Source organism: Perna viridis, chromosome 3 (genome assembly GCF_037379345.1).
Source record: "Perna viridis isolate PV_CMFRI_1.1 ecotype Kerala chromosome 3, ASM3737934v1, whole genome shotgun sequence".
Taxonomy (NCBI): Eukaryota; Metazoa; Mollusca; class Bivalvia; order Mytilida; family Mytilidae; genus Perna; species Perna viridis.
In genome coordinates this window covers 29832362-29854633 of record NC_142447.1, presented here as the reverse complement: position 1 = coordinate 29854633, position 22272 = coordinate 29832362, and the positions used below count along the sequence as shown (strand labels likewise).

At 30.5% G+C, this 22272-nt stretch overlaps 1 protein-coding gene across 2 annotated transcripts in view; it reads right to left on the bottom strand.

The window, feature by feature from the left end:
* Positions 1-202: 202 nt before the first annotated feature.
* LOC148621803 (sorting nexin-27-like) overlaps positions 203-22272 on the bottom strand; it is a 39733-nt gene continuing 17663 nt past the window's right edge. Inside the window, exons 5-14 of one of the 2 annotated variants that reach the window (XM_088576526.1) lie at positions 15015-15085; positions 14786-14812; positions 13439-13540; positions 12669-12747; positions 8456-8616; positions 7798-7887; positions 7334-7483; positions 6290-6418; positions 5338-5422; positions 203-4615 (exon numbers count right to left, since the gene is read on the bottom strand). In XM_088576526.1, coding sequence (XP_088432652.1) covers positions 5363-5422; positions 6290-6418; positions 7334-7483; positions 7798-7887; positions 8456-8616; positions 12669-12747; positions 13439-13540; positions 14786-14812; positions 15015-15085 — 869 coding nt within the window. In that variant the 3' untranslated portion in view covers positions 203-4615; positions 5338-5362. The remainder of the gene's footprint in view (positions 4616-5337; positions 5423-6289; positions 6419-7333; positions 7484-7797; positions 7888-8455; positions 8617-12668; positions 12748-13438; positions 13541-14785; positions 14813-15014; positions 15086-22272) is intronic. The other variant, XM_088576527.1, reaches the window with a different exon arrangement.

Below are 22272 nucleotides of genomic sequence, written 5' to 3'. Positions count from 1 at the left end.
AGTAATTAGTTATTAGTTATGTATACAATGTTTAGTACAACTAAACTATGTATGATAAAATTGCTCTAGTATCAGAACTGAAAGGATACCCAAAACTTTGGAAATCTAAAGTCATCAGTAATCTCAGTTAAAACTAAACTTATGACACAAACCCTGGACACACATACAAGACATCATACGGCAAATAATACACAAGAATATCACCCTTTAGTACTGTTTAATATTTACAATTATAACAAGACTATAACATAACAAATGAACAGTATGAGGAGGTAACTCTTTCATCACAGTCTCTCAGCAAGCATCATACAATGGGAGGTAACTCTCCCATCATAATCTCTCAGCATGCATCACACAATGGGAGGTAACTCTTTCATCACAGTCTCTCAGCAAGGCATCACACATTGGGAGGTAACTCTTCCATCATAGTCTCTCAGCAAGCATCAAACAATGGCAGATAACTCTTCCATCAGTTTCTCAGCAAGCATCGAACAATTGGAGATAACCCTTCCATCACAGTCTCTCAGCAAGCATCACACAATCACAATGTAATAAATGCAGATGATGTGTAGCAATTGGCCACTACAGATATGTATACAGACTAGTTTAAATGTTACAATTCACAATCAAGGTGCACTATATTGCAAAAGTTATACAAACACTAAATCTCCACTCCATAGGGTGTTATTAAGAATATACATTAGTATGCTTGGATGTAAATAACTTACAGATGACTAATGTGGCATGCAAAATCTGTATAGAGTAAAAAACAACAAAGTTGGTGTTTCACTAAATTGTTAAAAGTGCACACCTCATACATGCTTATTTTTATATTAAATAAACATAATAAAGTTGATGGGAATCCCATTCAGATAAGATAAGAGGAGTTTGATATTGATGACCAACAATTTCCTGCAACTTTAGTACAGTAAACTTAGAAATAATCGTTGCCTGCATTTATCATTGTGATATTACAAGTTTGCAATACTGAGAAGAATCTTGTTCAAATAACTCTTTTTAAGTTCTTTAAATTATGCAATTTTTAATTATTACCATTACAACCCAATTGACATTATTCGTAATGATAAAAAAATTCGCAATAATTCCTGAATTCACAGTAATATGTGAAAGTTCTTGTTTATGTAACCTATAAAGCTGTTTACATACTGTAAAACAATTGATTTCATTTCAATGAACAAGGAATTTTAATGATTTATCAGTTGAATATAATAGCCATAATATGGCAATGAGTAGACAACTAAGCATAACATCCTACAAATTACTTTTTTTTACCTCCCAAGAATATTGCATGAAGATTAAAACATATCTGGGTAGGCCCAGACATATCAATAAAAATCCAAATACAAATACACAAAGGATATTGTAGAAACAATACACTAACATTGCTTTTATCCTCCAATTATTAATCAATAATTAAGATTTTAAATATATTACAAGTAGAAAATTTCAAATAACTTGTAATGATTACTTATCTTAAATGATAAATACATTTGGTTATGATTAAGATAATTAAACTTGTAAAATGGGTAAATCGTTATCAAGAGCACATACTGTTGATTTCATTTTTCATGTACCATGTTTGCTCATTGTAAGCAAAACTGTCTGGAATACCAAATTACACATCATCTCAGATTAGTATGGGTATGGCCTTAAAAATGCAGGTATAATGTACATGTACACACACACACACACACATAAAACAGCACACTGAATTAAACATCTTGCATTTGTTTCAGAAGAATACAACTGCACAATAAAAGTACAAATTAGGAAAGAAGACCATAGATGATTACAAGATCTGAGTCAACAATAATATCTACCAAAGTGATGCTGGCCTATCCACCAATGTACTAAACAATGTATGCCAAAAACTGACAAAGAAAGATATCAGTGCTTTTTGTGAGGGACTTACATGAGGCTTTGCTTTGAGGATCAGAGCTATTTGTTCTCAAATTACGTTTAACTTTATTGATAATTCACCATTATGTTGCTATATTGGTGATGACTCAACCAATGACTTCCTAAAACACACAATGTGGGTTACATCATTACCGCATACATCACTTCCAACAGAAAGATCTTCAGCCGTGAAGTTTATAACAGAAGATCAACATATGTAGGATGCCACTGATGCTCTGTCCCTACAAACTACCAGTTTATGAAATAGTTGCACACTTTTAGTCAACTCAAGCAATAATACTGAAACCTTTTTGAAGTTATGTCAGAATAGAATGTGACTGTTTAAATTATTTGCAAAGGCATAAAACATTATTAGTTATTCATAAAATAGAGATAGGGATAGATATATAGATAGATAGATAGATAGATATAATAGCATAATTAATTTTCAATAAAGTATAATGGAAATGCTAAAAACATCTTCAAAATATTTTTCAAGATTCACTGTGAGACAGATAACTACAGCAGTCTCACTATAGGTTTTACCATATGCAGAAATACATGGTCTGATTAATAACTTGTATTCCAGAATATAAATAAATGCTGTAAATTTGTTAACATGACAATATAGAGGTGATAAGGTCAAAGGTGAGAAACAATGTTGTTGCTCCTTCAAACATTAGTGGAAAATCAAATATATACAGATCAATCAGTTAATCACACGTTTATTTCAATGACTTCATTGACAAATTAAATGAATCATAAAGTAATATTAATTAGTATTTTAAAAATAACCATAAAGAAGTTTTCTTTAGGTTCTCAATGATTTAAGGTAATATTAACTACTCTTATTGTGATGCTTCAAAAACTAATATTACTACTAACTATGGAACAATTGCATTTTGAAAATTAAAAATTGTAAAATAGAGTATTTGATAATCTATTGCAAAGTCTTTAGTATCACAATTTGTCAGTTCAAATCTAGAGCTGAAGTATACAAAAAAGAACAAGATGTTGCACTCTGTCATGTGAAGAATACCCCCACTTGACCATATTTGTTAAACCTGGAAAGGAGCGACATTGTACAAGTCACCATACAAAAGAAATATTTCAATTATCTAAGCATTCCCTCCAATAGAAGCTGAGAAATCAGCTACTGAAAAGTTTAATGGATGGACGAACAAGGTGACTGTTACATAGCCCTGCTCAAGATGAGTGGGATATAAAAAAAAAAACATCATCCCATCCAGTAGTCAAATCAAAACTAAGAATATGATCCTCCCAAAGGAGACAATTCTGCACAATCAATAAATATTCAAAACATATTCAGTGGTTATCATAAATATCATAAAGAAAAATCACTCAATGAAAACTGGTAATTATCATAAGATTTTATAATGAAATTTCAGTAAAAATAATCTTCGACATAGTGAACGAAACACATTCCCCCTCATACTTTAATAAAATGAAACACCACTAGCATTACCTTGAGACAACTTTCTCAACTACAGTCCTTAATAAATAGTTCACAATAATAAATTTATGCACCGTATCTTAACTATACATATAAAAAAAATAACAAACTGTATTCCTATTAACCTAGATAATAAATTTCTATAACAACCACAAGGAGTCTAACAAAAATCTACCTTATCCAATCTAACAAGATAGAATGAAAGAATGACAGTTGTAGGACAGTGTATACTGGTATTACACATGTTAGAAGTAAGACAGTAGTATCATTTGAATAAAATAATTACCTGTTCTTTTAGATCAATTTGATTATGTTTTCATGACAGGTAAATGTAATTGTTTCCCAGACTTCATTTTCTTCATTTAATCAAGATACAAACATCATTGAATTCAATGAATGGAAAATAAGGCGTCATTTGTCAAAGTTTAATTTAAATGTGTATTACACATGTATATTTTATTTTCCAAACATATGACTGGTTTTCCTAGATTCATATTGCTGCCTTGGCATATAGATTTGGCAGAGGACGACCCAATACTAATAAAAAGACATCTTGTTTACATTTGCAATTCAATTAGCAAAAAGAAAATTACCATAAAAAAAGCCCAGAACCTCGTAATTTCAAAAGCTAATTTATAAAGCAGTTCAGAAGTATGTACATGGTTTGCAAAAATCTGCATCTCTATAACTAAAAGCAGATCTTATCATTAGAAGTAAATGAAGCATGTGCTATTTTTTTTTCTCTTTTACTGTTCATTCTATCATTCTTTTTCAGATACATGTTATATATGAAAATGCATAAGGTAGATTTCTACCTGTCACAGCTAAAATACTGCAACACAACATCAAGTATCAACAGAACAAAATAACACACTGTACAGAACAATTTCTCTCACACATTCACTGGAACAATCGCATCATACCTTCATTACTAACATATGATCATCATCTTTACATAAACAGATACAGGAATATTATAAATATGCATATAAGAAATTCAAGGCTGACATAGAACTCCTGTATACAATCTTTCTGTGACCTTCTAATGAGTTGTAATGGACAACTATTGACAATACTGTTCCATAACAGAGTATTGCATGATCAGCACATTAGTCTGAGCCAAGCAACACGTAGTAAAGCAATGCTTTATACAGTAGCACAGGTATTATGGCAAAAATTGGTCCTGTTTCAATAAATATCATCACAACTTGTTCTTTTACTCTGCAAAAGAAAAAAATATAGATATTATATTTAAAATGTATTTCAGGAAATTTAATCGGTTGACAAAGATCCCTAATAATTCCTGTCCTTTGATATCATAATTTGTCTCATCCTTGGTTAATGGTTTACCACAACTTTTAATGTACCAGCAAACCATCCTTCATTAAAATTATATAACATTATCAACATACAGTCTTCAAATTCATTATGGAGAACAGATTTCTACACTCAAAGCCAATACCTCCTGACTGTTTTTACTTTTGTCTGGTAGTATTTTGCCTCCCTTCATTGAAAGCTGTTAGCATACTTTAATAGAAGTAACATTATATTTTTGGGATAGTTCATAGGTATAAGACTGAACTGCACGCCATCTGTGCGAGACCCAACAGGGTAGTTAAGGACGTTTAAAACCCCCTCAGTCAGAATGTGGCAACAGTAAATCAAATACCAACAATAACAGATAGACTATTAAAAGCACAATATTCTCTCTTTGTTCTTTTCTGCATTTAAAGTCCCAAATCTCTGTAACGAAAATATCAGAAAACAATGAAACACTCAAGACTTTTCTTCCACCAAAACAATCATTTCACAGAATAATCATGCAATCCATTGAAGTCTTTTGGGAGTTATCATACAACATTTTATATTTTGTAAAGAGGAGATAATTTGTGACAAATAAAAAGGATCAAGACATTTGACACTTAACTATAACTAGTAAATACCTCTTATCATCTCATACACTAACAATTATTCTTCCATTTCTTTTTCTTCATGTATTCGATCAAAACAGTCTTTCATATACACATACTGCAGTAGAATAAAAAAGATACATATATAGAAGGAAAACTAAAACAGAGTAAAATTTCCAATAAAAAAAAATCATAAAAGATTCGCATTTCATCACCAAAATAAACTAGATGATAGTGTTGATTAAACCAATGGTTTCTTTATAAACATGTATGTTGATAAGTACTCTATTACATCAGTAGGAAGAGCCATAGCAGTTTTTCCAAAGGTTTGTTACTTTTATTTTTAGGGTCTTCAAATACATGCATTTGTATATGAAAGGGAAAAAAAAGTGAAAAACAATGAAAACCTTTAATCACTGTATATGCAGAAAAACTGTAAATTATTCTTTTAAAATTAAATCAATTTCTTTACCATTTTAGCCTATAAAGCCAAATATGTCACATATGACAGTCATATTAAAATTACCGTACTATAATTATATGATTCTTATATGTAAAAATTGGTTTGCTAACATGTGATTTTCATATGCTTGTGAAAAACATGCAATTAATATGTTATAAATCATATGGTTATCATATGTAAACTTCAACATATGTTAATCACATCATGTTTCCATTCATATGATAATCATATGTTGCACTTCATATGACTCTCATGTGCGGCACTTTTAGCTGTGAATTGTTTTTATTATTATGAGCAATTAATTTCCACTACTTTCACAAGATGAAAAACTAATGAAAAAGAAAATAACAAATCAATGATGTAGCAATGATTTTTAACACACCAAAACTCATTATTCATGAACATTAATTGCTGCTAACTTGTACTTTCCTCTAAAACTGTGAAATGAAGTATTTTATAAGAATATTTACAGTGTCCTGCAAATTACATCATAAAATCTACAGCAAGATAATGGCTACTTACATAAGGAGTTAATATTTGTACAACCCTGGGTTTCTTTCCAGGCCTCTCATATTCAAAGCTAAAAGTCATTCCCTCTTCCTCTAAATCATATCCTTTTATATCCTCCCACTGAAATTCTATACATTGTGACTGAAAAAAAATAAGATAAATCATAAATAAAACATTAAACTTTTCTGATAAAAAAAAAATTAAATGAATCTAATGAGCACATTCACATACCCCATAAGACCTTGTTTTGGTCAATCAGTCCCAGAAAGTGAATAACTTCTCTAGATTTCTAAGAAAATCAATCCCATCTAAGCTTTCATGGTTACCAACATTTAGGAATTAAACTAAATAATTAAGGCTCCAATCAAGTGACAACAAAATGATGACTGATGAACACTGTTGCATGGAGCAATACATAGAAATTATATGGAAGGGCATGAATTTATAATATTTTGAAAGAAATTTATATAATTATTACATTTCATACTGAGTAATTTCATTTAAACTGGCAATATCATGTTTTATGGAACACCTAAAGAAAAAGCTCTTTTTAGTGCTCCATAAAACATGATAGTGTTTGCACTGAGCTGCCACAATTGTATATCATTATTTTTGTTTTTACACTGTAACCTCTTAGTACACCAGTGTGCACAAATATTTTTGGTAGGAAGTATAACTCCCAAGAAAGCATTGAGAGAATACCAAAGAATATTACAAAATTTACAACATCACTTACATGCAATAGAAATAAACACATCAAACTAAAAAAGTGCACAGACAATGAAAAATTTTACCCATCCACATTAACTTTCTTGTTTGAATTTTTCTTTTTTGACTAAAATTCATTGAAGATAAATTTTTAGCAATTTAAAAAGAGTCATTACTGACTTCTTTAATTTTAACCATAAATTAGTTTTTAAGTAACATTAATAACATCATTGTCTCCCTTGATTTTACCATTCATTTGTCTTCCAATAAAATGATTGTCTCCCTTAATTTCAATATATATATATATATATATATATATATATATATATATATTAGAAAATGACTAACCTCTAATGTGCCATCTGTTTTACAAGCTTGCAATTTAAAACAGTTACTTCCTACGATTGCTATGACATGGCCATCCTTCCGAGAGTCGCATGCACAATGTGGGTACATTATTTCACCATATCCCTCTAAATGACGGGCTATTTTTAAATACTGCAATTTAAGTCATTATACCATAATATATAATATCAATGACATCCTAAAACATGTCAAAACTGCTTACTACATCATAGCATGAGTTAAACTTAGTATTTTTCAATGGTATGACTTGCCATGCACAGATGTTACATTAAATATAAAGGACAAATATATGTATTTAAAAAGATCTTTCTTTTGTGTGTCTACAGTCATAACAGGAATGGATTTTCAGCATATTTGGCAATATAAGTTTCTCCTCAGAATTAGGTCCTCTATGTAAAAATTGTGCCAATTGAAAGAATATTCCACAAGTATGTAATTTTACAAACCTCAATCTTTTTATTAGATTCTTGTAATGATTTGAGTTCGTACAACTTGTCATCTGCTTTGATTTGACCAGTATTTACTTTGTCTAATGCCTGTAAAAAAATTTTTTTTTGTGAATATTTATGTATTGGTACATAAAGGATATATGTATTGGTATACTAAACACCAGTTTAAAAAATTTGAAAAAAACTGTTTAAGTAAAGAACTCTAAAAAAAATCTTTTATATTCACATTTATGTTTCATAGAGGAAAATCCATTGTTTTATGCAACAGACTCTTTCATGTTAACTGTGGGGCAGTTGGTGAGCATGTGTGATGTACACTACTGCTCCATGAGGAAGGGCTTAAAGTAGAACAAAAGAATTCCCCATGTGAAAATATATATTGAGTATGCTTGATGGTTACCTCACAATTAATACAAATAGGTAATAAAAAGGTTTGGTAAAAACCTAGAAAGAAAAACATATTTTACTTCAGATATTTATATACTAGAATCATAAACCAGTTTAAAAAAACAATTCGATTTTGACAATTTTCCCATCACTGCCTTTTTTAATACAATTAAAAATGTTTTAGGCAAATAAATATCTGTCTTTACTTTTTGACACCAATACAAGCTCTTGTAACCAGACCATCAAAGAGCTGAGATGTTGTTCTTACCTCCCAGTAAAGGAAGTTTATTGCCAGATCATCAGAGTTGAGAAATGATTCTTGTGACAATGTAAACACCCATTTCTTCAGTGTAATACAGGTGGCAGTAGCCGTACTGTAGTTCTGTATATATATATTGTGGGGAAATTCTGTTGGCTGTAATTTTCGATCTAAAATTCATAAATAAATGGTAATAACAAAATACCAAACTGGTAGGCAAACTCTGGGCAAACTCTAGGCAAAAGAAGAAAAGTCCATATAACAAGTGGTAATATAAAAAAAAGTTGGAAATAATTGCAATGGTCCACACTTAATACAGATGAAGTTATATCTGATAGAAATGGTGGGTTAAACCAGTTTTATAGTCTACTTAATCTCCTGCTTACTTTTATTTTGGGTTGAATTCATTGCTGTATAATTCTGTAACCATATTATGTACACAACTGTAACAGTAGGTTCTTATGTACATTGCTATAGTATAACAGTGGATTCATATTATGTGCATTGCTATTACAGCAGGTTCATACTATGTACACTGTTGTACATATGGGTTCTTTTTAAGTACATTACTGTAATATTTGGTTCTTAATATGCAGTTCTTATTGTGTATTGAGCTGTAACAGTGGTTCATATTATGCACAGAGCTGTAGCAGTGGATTTTTTTTATTATGTACATACATGTAGTAGTAACAGTGGGTTCTGACTAAGTACAAAGCTGTATCAATAATGATCTTTAAGAGTGTTACAACAAACATATTACTTGTATTAAAAATATAATTGATGTACATGTATAGTAATAACAAATTGACATTCACTTCCTTGGTAATCAAGATAGATCCATTTCTACATGTTACTATCAATCATTGTACACATAACTTGTAGAAATCACTGTATTAAGACTTGATAGATAAAATTTTCATAGTAATCTTATCTTTCTTGAACTATTGATATTAGTGTCATATAATCAACACATTCTGACAATGCAATCTGACAATGAAATTTTACTCTTGTCTATGTCACAAAAAAATTCAAATACATGTATCATGTATTTGCACACCATAAAGGAAAACATCTCATGTTGTAATTATCTGTAGCAATGGTTGAGGAATAAAGTTTTTTTAGTTTGAGACATATAGTTTTTACTGAAAGAGAGTTGCAGTCTGTAGGCTTCAATCAGTACAAGTTTCATTGCTATTATTAAATCAAGAGTCTACAGCTTTTTCTACATGATCTGTCTATACAAGTGAATATACTCAAAGAAAACATAAAACTAACAATAGATCTTAATAGGAAAAAATATTGAAGTTTATATACTGTAAATAAAATGAATGTTCCCAGTGTTTTTATGCACTTTTGTTTCAATAAATGTACATGTACTATAAAATATTGGAGAATTGTAACAATAAAATGTAGCCATTCACAATGGTACAGTTTATTTCATGTACAGTGAAACTGTCTAAAGTAAATCCAGAATAAACTGATGACTTTAGACTTGCTTTAGGTGATCTCTTTTAATTTTGAATAAAAGAAAAACGTTTATTGATTACATGTATTTCTCTGATAGCAAATCTGTTAATTATTGCAAGATTTCCCAGCAGTTAGGAGAAGTGTTATCATAAAGGTTAATTACATAGATTTTCTGTTATATACATAAAATATAAAGGGACTTTAGCAAGTCTGATGATATGTCCTACCAGATTACATCCAAGGTCCCTTCATATTATTTTCAATACATTTTAAACCTGTATAAACCAAACATCCTCCTCAACTATGTAATTCCTTCAGTTCTAAAGAGGTTTGGTTAAGACAGCTTAATTGTTTTAATTTAATAAGTGACATATCAATTGTGAAACAACCTACCTATCAATGGTTAAAAAAATTTACCAGTAACTAAATAAACATTTCATCTGTCTAGCCAATAAACATTCAACCTTCTTTTATTTTGCAATAAAAATCTAAAAGCTGAGCTGAGAAGCTGATTAATGTCACCAAATTTGTCCCTTCTAATTATTCAGCCTAGAAATAAATTTATGGGATAGACTTGTAACTATATTATTCTCTGATGATTGATTTTGATATTGGACCTAGGACAAATTAATAAGTGCTATGGTGCATGATAGTTTGAATGATACATTTTTTAGGCAGTCAATGTCTCTCAGGAACTGGTGTTTACAAAAAATTGAAGGTGATAGATATCAAAAAACATCTATTTAAATTAACATCATTCATAGTAAATTCTTTCACAAAAGGGTCAAGAATTTGTTATAATCCTTTTTACAATTCATTAATCTGTATGAATTTTAAATTCCCTTTAATCTTTCTTTCATTAAGTTAGATAATTAGAATGGTCACGAGAACTTTCTTGTCTAAGATACACTATAAAAGCAAAGTTTACTAAAGGATACTCTATCCCTATGCTTCCCTTCCCAAAAACAAAATAATAATCAAAGTGCTACTAGCATTGGTGGTTTCTGATTCTTGCAAAAATTGTAGCATGTACAAAATTTCAAAGATTATATGATGTTAAATAAAATCGAGATCATACATTGCATTTAAAATACTATTAAGAACTGTCCTTTTTAATATGTAAAGTCAATCTATACTTCTGGTACAACTTCACACACATTTGTAAATTTTTGTTCCATTTCAACTTTTTCTCCAACTTTAAATCTATCCAAAAGTTAATGTGCATTTACATTCAAAAACTTAACGGAGTATTTATCCTACATAAGAATTATAATTAAAATAAAGAAAATAATTTCCTTAACACAAGACTTTCAGAATATAGACACTTTAATCAATTTGAATTTTCCCGCCAATTTTACTTGGTTAAAATCACTGCTCTTCATTTCCTGTTTTTAGATGGTAAAATATTAATGATAGAATGGATAATTTGACTTATAAGTGTGTTAAAATGAAATAAATTAAACACATTTTATTCTTGAAGACAGATTCCTGAAGGAAATAAATTCCCTAAGTGTAAATTTATTACTAAATATCTTTCAAGGCCAAAAAGAAGTCCCTACAAATCTTCAGTTGATATGAAGACTAAATCTTAATTTTATTTGCAGAAAAAATAGAATATCATTGAGCTAATAAATTGCAAGAAACATATTTACTTGTTATAAAAGAAGTATTGAATGTTGTAAAAGTAAGTACATTTGAACTATATTTTTGTGTAGTGTTCAAAAATAGTAGGGAAGTTCCAGTGATAGACCAGTGATATAAGGTATTTTGATCCTGAAGCAAAACCCAGAAAACCCAAAGTTGTCTTCGGGAATTTGATGTAGATCAAGTCTAAAACAAATACCATGACATGGTTTACCTATATAAAGCTAGTGTTTTTCCCTAGAAATTTGTGAAAGCATGGTACTTCATGTATTTTGAGGGCACTAAACTGTTACAAGAGGCTGTTTTTGGGGATACCCCACCAATGCTAAAGAGCAATTTACATTCCATAACAGGAGGACATATCTGCATCTAGGTGTACCGTTCTTTTTTAGTAACAACGATGTATAAAGTTTTTCAGTCAGGATATTAACTGAGTATGGGGAAAAGAAGTATAAAGAGTTGAAAAAAAATCATAGGCTTCAGTGCTATTGTATTTTGATAATAATCTTGAATTGAGGGTTTCCAGAAGATCTTTCCAATTTTTCAGATTCCACATTGAATAAATACAATGTACTACTACAGGAGTAAGAAGTGTTGTGGTAGGACTGGAGATCCTCTTTAAAAAGATAAGATATTAAGTGTCCATGCTGACTAGTTGCAGAGAAAACTGTAGTAAAAATATATGGAGAGATATAATAATCACAATATACCTCCAACTTGCAAAGCAGTCTTTGGGAAGGTGAAAATAATAATCTTTTGAAAATATTAAAAGGAACAAGAAACTGTGAACATGCTCATAAGTGGAATATTGGTCTATAAATATAAATCGGTTAAAGTTATTTCCTCTTGCAGACACCAAACAATTACCTTCCTTCATGCATATATATTTTTTAAGTCAACCTTCTTACTTAATTCTTCTTAATTGAAATCCATACATTGGTTTAGGATGAGTTTTTAGTACTTGTGTACTAATTTACAACATTATTAATTAACAGGCAATGTTCATATGTATAAAGATCCACCAGTGCCATATCCATTTAGAGACCTCTACAATCTAAAACAATATGGACTAACTGATAATTATATACTACTAGAATACCAAATAACTTACCAAAATTATATTCTACAGTTTCAAATAAATAAAAACAACACGCTACTTTGTCTGACATATTCAGCTTCACAACGACAGCCTGAAAGGAGATAAAATAGACATGCTACTTTGTCTGACATATTCAGCTTCACAATGACAGCCTGAAAGGAGATAAAATAGACATGCATTTGCTGTATACATGTTTGAAGAAAAAACATGACAACACAGCTGTTTAACCTTAAAAATTAAAACTCAAGACTACTTTTTAAATTGTAATTTTGAGTCATTGCTCATCCTTGATCTTCATGGCGAATAAACAAGTTGTGTAAATTAATTTCAAATTAAACATAAGAATGACTTAATATCAAACTATCTGTTCACTTTTTTTTATACTGAGTCAACTTCTCTATTTTATCTATCGTTAAGGTTAATCAAGCAGACAGACAGACTGATGGTATTGAATCTTTAGGAGTCTTCAATCCTCCTACAAAGAATAGTTACAAGAGACTAAGTAGTACTTTCAAAGACAAGGACAAAAGCACGGAACCACAGTCATACCTCCAGATTATCTGTTTAAACTTGAAGGAATTCAGCATTTTAAGTTTTGTTATTACAAATCCCTTTCCATTATATGGGAATGTACATGTATAAGCCATTCAGTAAATACTTGAGTAGCAGTTAGATAGTTTCTTCCTTCCTTGAACAAGGCACTTCAAATATACATGTAGATAACTGATACATACATGTCAGGGAAATATTCAAGTTAAAAAAATATGATATAACACTTTTACCTCATAAACTTGATCTGCTGTATCATTCCGTCGTATTGTTACTGTACAAACTCGTCGATCTGGTAACAGCACTTTTAATTCCACTCCTGAATTTGTACTTTCCTGAAAAAAAAAACTCAAATGTTCAATAAAAAATATATTGACTAATGTTTACTGAAATATTTAAGTTCAAATAAAAAAAAAAGTATGCTGTGGAGAAATTAATTTTGTCATTAATGCATAATATTGAAATATATTGAAACTGCAAATAGTTCTTACTAAACTTTAAAGTAAAAATTATTTTTCCTCTTTATTTCATATCTTGTTTTCCTGCAAATACTCTAACTTCAACAGCCAGTTTTCAAACGCAAATTCTTACAAGTAAACATTCATACTTATATTCAGTTTCAAAACATTGTATGCCATTTAGAACTGAAAGACTATACTGCTGGCAATTAAATTAAATTTACTTTTTAGTTCAAATTCATAAAGGTTTCAGAAATTAGATACCAAAGAGATGTATGTGATTTTTTTTTCTATTTTGTATGGAAACATCATGAAATAGATTTACAATATTCTGAATATTGTAAAACTATATACATGCACATTTTCTGAATATCTTGGTAAGGTTTCTTCCAATACAATAAATAACAAAAAGATATAGGTATGGACAGACCAATAGTTTCTCTCATTTCAAACTTCCATTTTTTTTTTCAATCAACTGACTGGTTGATTGATCAATTAACTGAAGTATCTATGTGCTGAATACATCTTTAGAGCTAAGCAGTAAAGCAGTGTACGGTCTGGAAGGGTGGGAACTAAGACTTTAACACAATATGTTGATACAGAATATAATTATACAAGCAAGTAAATGATAGATGATGAGACTATAATTTACTGATTACTGAACAAATACCTATTACATGTATTCACATCATCAAAATACCAAATAAATGTATTCAAAACATCATAATAAGAAATCTTGGAAAATACAAGTAACCAATATTCTTTAAGCTGGAACAAATCATAAAATGGCCTGCTTCAATATGATAGGCAGTCACTGCGAGGGATGTGGTAAATGTTGAAATTGTATTGGGCTATCAGACAGACAATAGAAATAAAACAATTAGTAATCTGCTCATTTGGAGGCATATGTATATTTGGTGTACTGGTTTATCAATTTTCTCATCCTCAGTACCAGTTCGCATGTCTATAGGTTGGTATGTAAGGTTGAGTTGGAAATAGTTTATTACTAAGACAGAATGTTCATGCCAAAGATAACACTTCAGGTAATACAATTAAACATTGGACAGCCTCTGGATAAGTGTATAAAAGGAGTATCTGTTGAATGTATGAAGAGATACATACTTCCTGTGGGTTATCTGATGCTATGCTCTGAAATATCATCACAACTCTATCATTATCTGTCTGCATTAGTAATAAGGTCATATTAACTTTTTACTTAGGTATATTTTGATTAATAGTAAGAAATCAGTTGAAACCAAATAGATGTCAGTTATTTTCTTTTTTCAAATTATAGTGTACTTAAATGAATGACTTTTTTAATCAAATTTAATCATTTAAATTCAAAACTTACAGAGTCAACTTCCGGTGAAGCTAAAAATTCTTGCATCACATCACTCTCTCCTATTACCCGTACAGCACACACTGAAAAAAAAACACATAGAAAGATATTATTGACTTCATAAACCAAAATTTACTTTAAGAGGATATCTATTATTGATTGAAAAGATTTTTGAGAAAAATATAATTCATTGTTTTTCAACTTCAATGGATTGTTCCATTTTATTTTTGGGTCTAGATTTTGTTTCCTTAACTGAATTGAAAAGGACCCTTTAGTGAAGTACCTCTGTACCTCTAGTTAAAAATCATCCTCTAAGTTTTTATGGGTGTACCTGGCATTTACCTCATGGAAGAACCAATTGAGTCAACCCAGAAAACTAGCATGACAGCATCCATAAACATCTAATTTCTAATTCAAGGGTAGGTAATAACAAAATTACTAAACTGCTGTTATAGGTCAATAAACAGGTTATCAGAATATCTGAGTAATATATATTTATAGTTTATAATTTCTGCATACATAACTCCCATTTAGTGTTTGCCCATAGCCTAGTTTTTGTCATCTACACATCAAATACAGACACCCATTGTTATAACACATAATCTAAATCATACTACCAAGAAAAATTGAAAATATTCCTACAAGCTTATGTCTGACACCTCATTAGCCAATATACACTGGAGAAAAAAAAACAATTACCAAACTGGGGAAAGTTTCTGGACAAGACCAAACTAATATTGTATGTTAATCTGAGGAAATCCCAAAGGTGTTGGCCAGTAAATTGTCTAACTAATGTAATAAAGTAACTTTTTATTCCCATCTACAGTTTGATTTGTCTTGTATATATTTTCCCTTTGGAAGATATTGCCTTATTTATCATGACTTTAGGATGAAGAGTGTGATGTACCATTAACAGTTGGATGTTACTTCATTTTTTGCATCAGTAATATCACTTCAGCTCCACAGTAGTATAAATAATAAATTTTAGGTCTAAAGCTTTGCTACATGTATCATGAAATGTGGCAGATAAAACATTGTTCAGATGACCATAGACAAACAGATATTGCAAAAATTAATACAATGGTTAACAGGGCACAGCTTGATACAACCACAGAGTAGAACTCTAAACAGGTGGGGAAAATATGGACACATAATTCAAACTCTATACAACTCTTTGATCGTGATTGTACATTTGTCAATAAGAAAAAAAATGACCATAATCCAAGTGGTCCCTTATAGGCCCTTCTAGTCACAACCTCCAAAATCAATCTAGGCCTCCTTTTGAAGGTATGGCACCTTAATGCATGATTTCAACGAGATACAGTCACTTACAGGTGGGTTACAATCTCTACAACAGTAACACATTGATATTGGCCCCTTTTAGCCATCATTCATAGTTATAAACACAAAAATCAATTCCAACCTTCCTTTAGTGGTAGGGTACTTTCTAGTACAATTTCAAAGAAGATCAATGAAGTTGTACTCAGCTTATTGTCCAGGAATCAGGAAAATGCTTCCTTCTTGGCCCCTTTTTGGCCACTAATTGAATATTCATAAAAATAACAAAACATACCAACATCTGCTGGTTTACAGTACTGCTAACTTGTAAACGAGTCATGATTAGTAGCAAAATCGACAGACATATCCAGAATATGTGCCCTCCTCTTCTCCAAGCATTGACATAAAAACTGTTGTTAACTTGTAAACAGTCATGACGTGTAGCAAAATTGACAGACATGTCCAAATTATGTACGCTCTCTTCTCCAAGCATTGACATGACAACTGTACATGATCTGTGTTTTATGATCATGTGATATTATTTTCAAGCCTTGACATGACAACTGTACATGATCTGTATTGTATGACCATTGTGATATCATTTCCAAGCACTGACATGACAAACGTACATGATCTGTATTGTATGACCATTGTGATATTATATGCAAGCATTGACATGACAACTGTACATGATCTGTATTTTACGATCATGTGATATTATTTCCAAGCATTGACAAGACAACTGTACATGATCTGTATTGTATGACCATTGTGATATTATTTAGGAAACATTTGGTACATCATTTTGTTCATTTTATTGCTCAAAATTAAAAACTGTTAAAAGCAGACAGACAGACATGAGGATCAATGGTCAAGTAAGGGCACAAGTAAGCAAGGTGAAGAACAAAAATACTATAAATTTATCCTTGATCAAGCCAAATAACTTAGGTTGTATCAGAGACATGAGATGAGACTTTTCAGACAGACATACACCCTAATGCCTTGAAATATAATTAATCATCAGATTTCTAAGTGTAATAAGATCAAATAGAATACATTGATACAGTAAAAATCAATTAGAATACTTGACATGTTGATTTTCTTATCTTTTCTTGCTGTGATGTCTCTTAATTGTTACAGTTTCACTTGTCTAATGGATGGTATAAATAAGTCAATGCAATTACTTAAACTGAACTTTGTGTTCTGAAATCAAAGAAGTATTAAAATTTCCACTTGATTTAAGGAGTGTAAGTTAACATGTCCTTACAACTTCTTAGTTTCAAATTGACAATCCATTGTCAGGTTGAAGTTTAATTATATAGAAAGTTATCAAATATTGTATTGGTATCTTGAGAAATGATATGGCATAGCAGGGTACTGTTGAATATTTAGTCTAAAAACACAAATATACCAGTAAATAAAAATTATGTGCTTTAGTAATAAGTGAATCACTTGGCATCTGCCATGCTTTCATGCCAAAAAATCTCTTAATTTCACACCTGCCGAAATAACCCCTCAATACAGTAGGCCCAGATTTCTACTACAAATCTAGAAAAACTGAGCAATGCTTGTTGACTTAATATCCCCGCATCTCCATTTGATAACATGCACCTTTTGACCTCAATATTGATTTGGATCAAAATCTAAAATAGGAGGTGCACAATGAGAATTTATAATAAAGATTCTGTGAAAGTTTCATTCAATTCCATTCAAAGGCATAGGAAAAGAAACTGATAAGAGAAGAATCCCCCATGTCCCCATATTCACAAATGACGAAGTCCATGTTCTGCTATGTGAAACACCATATTGATTCTGACCAAAATCTAAAATAGGTGCACAATGTGATATGTATTAAAGATTCTGTGTCATTTGTCAATATGGAGACATGGGGTGATTTCAAATTTGAAATCATTCTCATGACTGGTTGCTGAGATTTTTGGTACACAAATTTTATATGCCTAAAAAAACAAAATTATTCCAGCACACAAGATGATGATCAACCAATACAAAAAACTTGCATATTCTACAAACCATCAAGATGAACATGCATACTGAATTACAAATATTTCAAATGAAGTTGCTAAAACATATGGGAAAGACCCTAAAATGCAATAAATTGTTCCAACAAACAAAAAGAAGATGTGCAACCAAGTCTAAAAGCTACACATGCTACAACTCATCATGATGGAACTGTATACCAAGTTTCAAATCATTCAAATGAAGCTGTGGGGATCAGACACTTAACAAGGAACAAATTGTTCCAGATGACTGACAGAAAGTTGCTAAAGATGAAAGCTTAAACACACAACAATTCATCAAGTGAAGCTGCACACAGAATTTCAAATCATTACTATACTGTGTTATCTTAAAACAAAAACATCCTGAAAAGACAGATCTCTTATAAATCAAATACAATGTGGAGTTTTCCTGCCAGAAATTAAAAAAGGTTGGTATTGTGGTTGATATTGTGGAGTACCAACCGAAAAACGTTATTACAAAATGTGTAACTCAGACTGTGTAGAAGATGAAAAATATTTTGTGTTGCATTTTTAAAGAAGAGAGAGCCACCATGATCTCATGTTTGAAGTTCGTGACCTCTGTGACCTTGCTACATTATCAGATGAATATAAACTAAAACTCTTATACTCAGTGTACACATTAAAATTGTTTCCAAATTCATCAGTGAAGTCTTCAAATTAAGGTCAAATGCTAATTAAAACTGTCTTTCAACATGGTCAATAGTTTTACTTATCTAAATTGTTCAAATTCAAAAAATCTTTACTGACATTTAACATCCTTGATTTCAAAACGTTCAATCTATTAGGACTTTTAATTTGTAATAATTTAATTAAAATAAAAAATAAGTTAAGTGCATCATAAGCCTGTGAAGGCTGGCTGACTATTCGTGTACTAAAATGTAAAATATTTGTGCAGGTTGCACTATAAATAAATGAAAAAAGTCCAAACTGTAGGACCTGATATTAAAAATCCCAACATTTTAGATAATTAACTTTTTTCTTAATACAAGTACTGCACCTCTATTTTCAAACAAAACATTTTATTATAGTCAGAAGTAATTTGTCAGGAAGCACAAAAAGAAAATTGTATCATGTTTTATTTCATTTCAATTTAATCCTATGAGACTTGACAGTTAGTATAAACAACAAAATTATTCTCCTCGGAAACCAATGATGTGTGTAAGATATCCATCCAGAATTAAGGGGATGTAAGTCTATCCTAATTCAAAACTCAAGTATCCATAATATTTCTTTCTTATTTGGTAATGATTAAACTGCACCTAGTCTACCGAAATATAATGTGATTGCTAAAATGTATGGAACAATCAAAATGAAATGATGGAATGAAATTGAAGTGAGTAGCACTCCTCCATTCAGCAATATAAATCATTCATGTAAAGCTTCAAAGATAAAATGTTATAGTTACTGTTAAGAGATTAAATGCTAATTCCAACAAAGATCAACATCTGGTTTCATCTGGCAATGTATCAACAAGATAACTCCTAATAATAGACCAAACTGACCAGTCCTTCTTCAATGGAAATTATTTCTACCAATGAATTTTAGGTTTTCTCCATGCTTTTCATCAATAAACAGGGACCATATTGTAATATTTATGTCAGCTTCATAAATATATACAGCAAACCCAACATTTATTGACCCAATACTTTTTTTTATATTAACTTTCATAGTGGTAAATTCAAAGATATAGCAATGGGGTTTTTTATTAAAACTCAGTGTATATTTTTCTCTACAAAAATTACTCTAAATAATTATTTTAAATAACAATTTAAAAAACTATTGACCTTAGAAACCATTATTCATTGTGAACCATTTGAGTTATTATGACAATTACAGTGCAAACTGTCTAAACCAAGCCCAGAACAAGATAAAAACCTGTCAAAACCAAGTCCTGAATAAGATAAAAACCTGTCTAAACCAAGTCCTGAATAAGATAAAAATCTGTCAAAACCAAGCCCTGAATAAGATAAAAACCTGTCAAAACCAAGCCCTGAATAAGATAAAAACCTGTCTAAACCAAGTCCTGAATAAGCAAAAAACCTGTCTAAACCAGATATTCTTTAAAGTTCCTTTATGTTAGTTTAAATGTATTTTGAACCTTGGTAAACCAAACCAATTTTAAAGTCCAAAGGGGTACTATTTAGAACTGTTATTTTCACTGTCATTAAGTTACTGTAATACAATGTTACAAAAACATAAAATGTCAGGCCATTTTATTTCCTGCAATTGTTCATGTCAGACCTTAAACTATCTGAGTCAATTAATAGCTTCTTCAATGCAAATGGTAAGCCTTTCTCCCTTTTAAGTCCCATCACTCTGAGACTGGAAATGGAAGAAAAATGAAAAACAAAAGGGAACTTCTTTCCATGAAGACATATATTGTAACAAAATATTCACATACTGGATAATGCATCAAGGCATTTTTTAAGTCTCTGTAAAATAAAATGCAAAGAGAGAGACAGGGGTATACAAGAATATATCTGTCATTAAAAAAGCTTTCTGATATAATTTGTAGAAAAATGGTTTCAGCCTGGGTATTTGGGAAATTTGTAGTAAGTAAATACAGAGGCTTACTGTGAAAGTATTATTCAATAACTATTGTTTGTTGGGTACCAATTTTTGTGGTTTTTGTGGGTTTTGTTAACAAAGAGAATTTGTTCCCAACGAAAAGGAACTTTTCCATTAGTTTATATGACAGAGTTGTCGAATCCATGAATTTAAGAATCCACAAACTAATCAATTTTCCCTAAACCGCGAAAACTGGTACCCATGAATAAAAGTACTTTCACAGCACATGCACATCCTAACCATATCTACCTAAAGTTATCAGTTACTGCCATTTCACAACAAAATTGAACATTATCTCCCTAAAACATCATTCAAGCATTAAAACTGTTTGAAATTTTACTGTATTGATTATGTTGTATTCCCCAACTGTCAATTAACTGAAAACAGATTTTAAAACATAGGAGAGCTGACTATGCAGAGTATACTTTACATGATTAACTTCACAATTAGTGTAGATAAAATCATATCTAAAATGTTGAATTTGCAGAATCTGTCTCATAACAAATGATATAATGCTTAGAAATGTCAATAATCCACAGGGAGTTGCTTGTTATGACTGCAAATGTTGAACCCAGACAAGGATAACATACTCAAGCTTGACACCTCTTAAGCATGAATTATGATCACATAATTAGCTCAAAAGTAGATAAAAAATTGTATATTTACATAAAGCCAGGATTTCAATTATCAAAAATAGTCAAAAACAATCTAAAGTGAGCAATATGTACCCAGTTTAAAATGGTTTTTTTTGACAACTTACTTTGAACACTGCTATGTCCTGATATGACTTTGTGTGTGCATGCATTGTCTTACGTATCTTGCTTTAAAGGTCTGTTTTATATTCAGTAAAAAACTCACTAGAGCTTATGTTTAATGCTATGTACATGCTGAATTCAAATAAAGTTTACTTAGTCTTAGTCGAACGATTCTGACCAATTATATGTAAAAACTACAAAAGACCTCTCACCCAAAAAAGTGCATATAAGTTTCTTTAGACTGTCCACAATAGTTTATTTTTACCTTTCACAGATAATGCATTTAAGTAGCTGTCTTTGTAAGAATCATGCAAAATCTGAAAAAATGTGATACACCCCAAAAAAGACTACATATTTTTATTTTTGTAATTAAGTTGTTTTATGTGTATATATTATGAAATGCGTAATTATTCATTCAAATCTGCCTGCTCTTAGGAGATAATCAACATTAAAAATCTAATAGATTCTATTGTTTTTGAGAGTCATTTACAGAGTTATCTCCCTTAATTTTGAATTTTACAGTGCATTCTATACAATTTTTATCTCCTATGAGCACGGGTTGTACGAAAAACCAAATGTTAATTTCTGTTTACTGAAGCATTTTAAACAAAACATCAAAAATAAAAATAT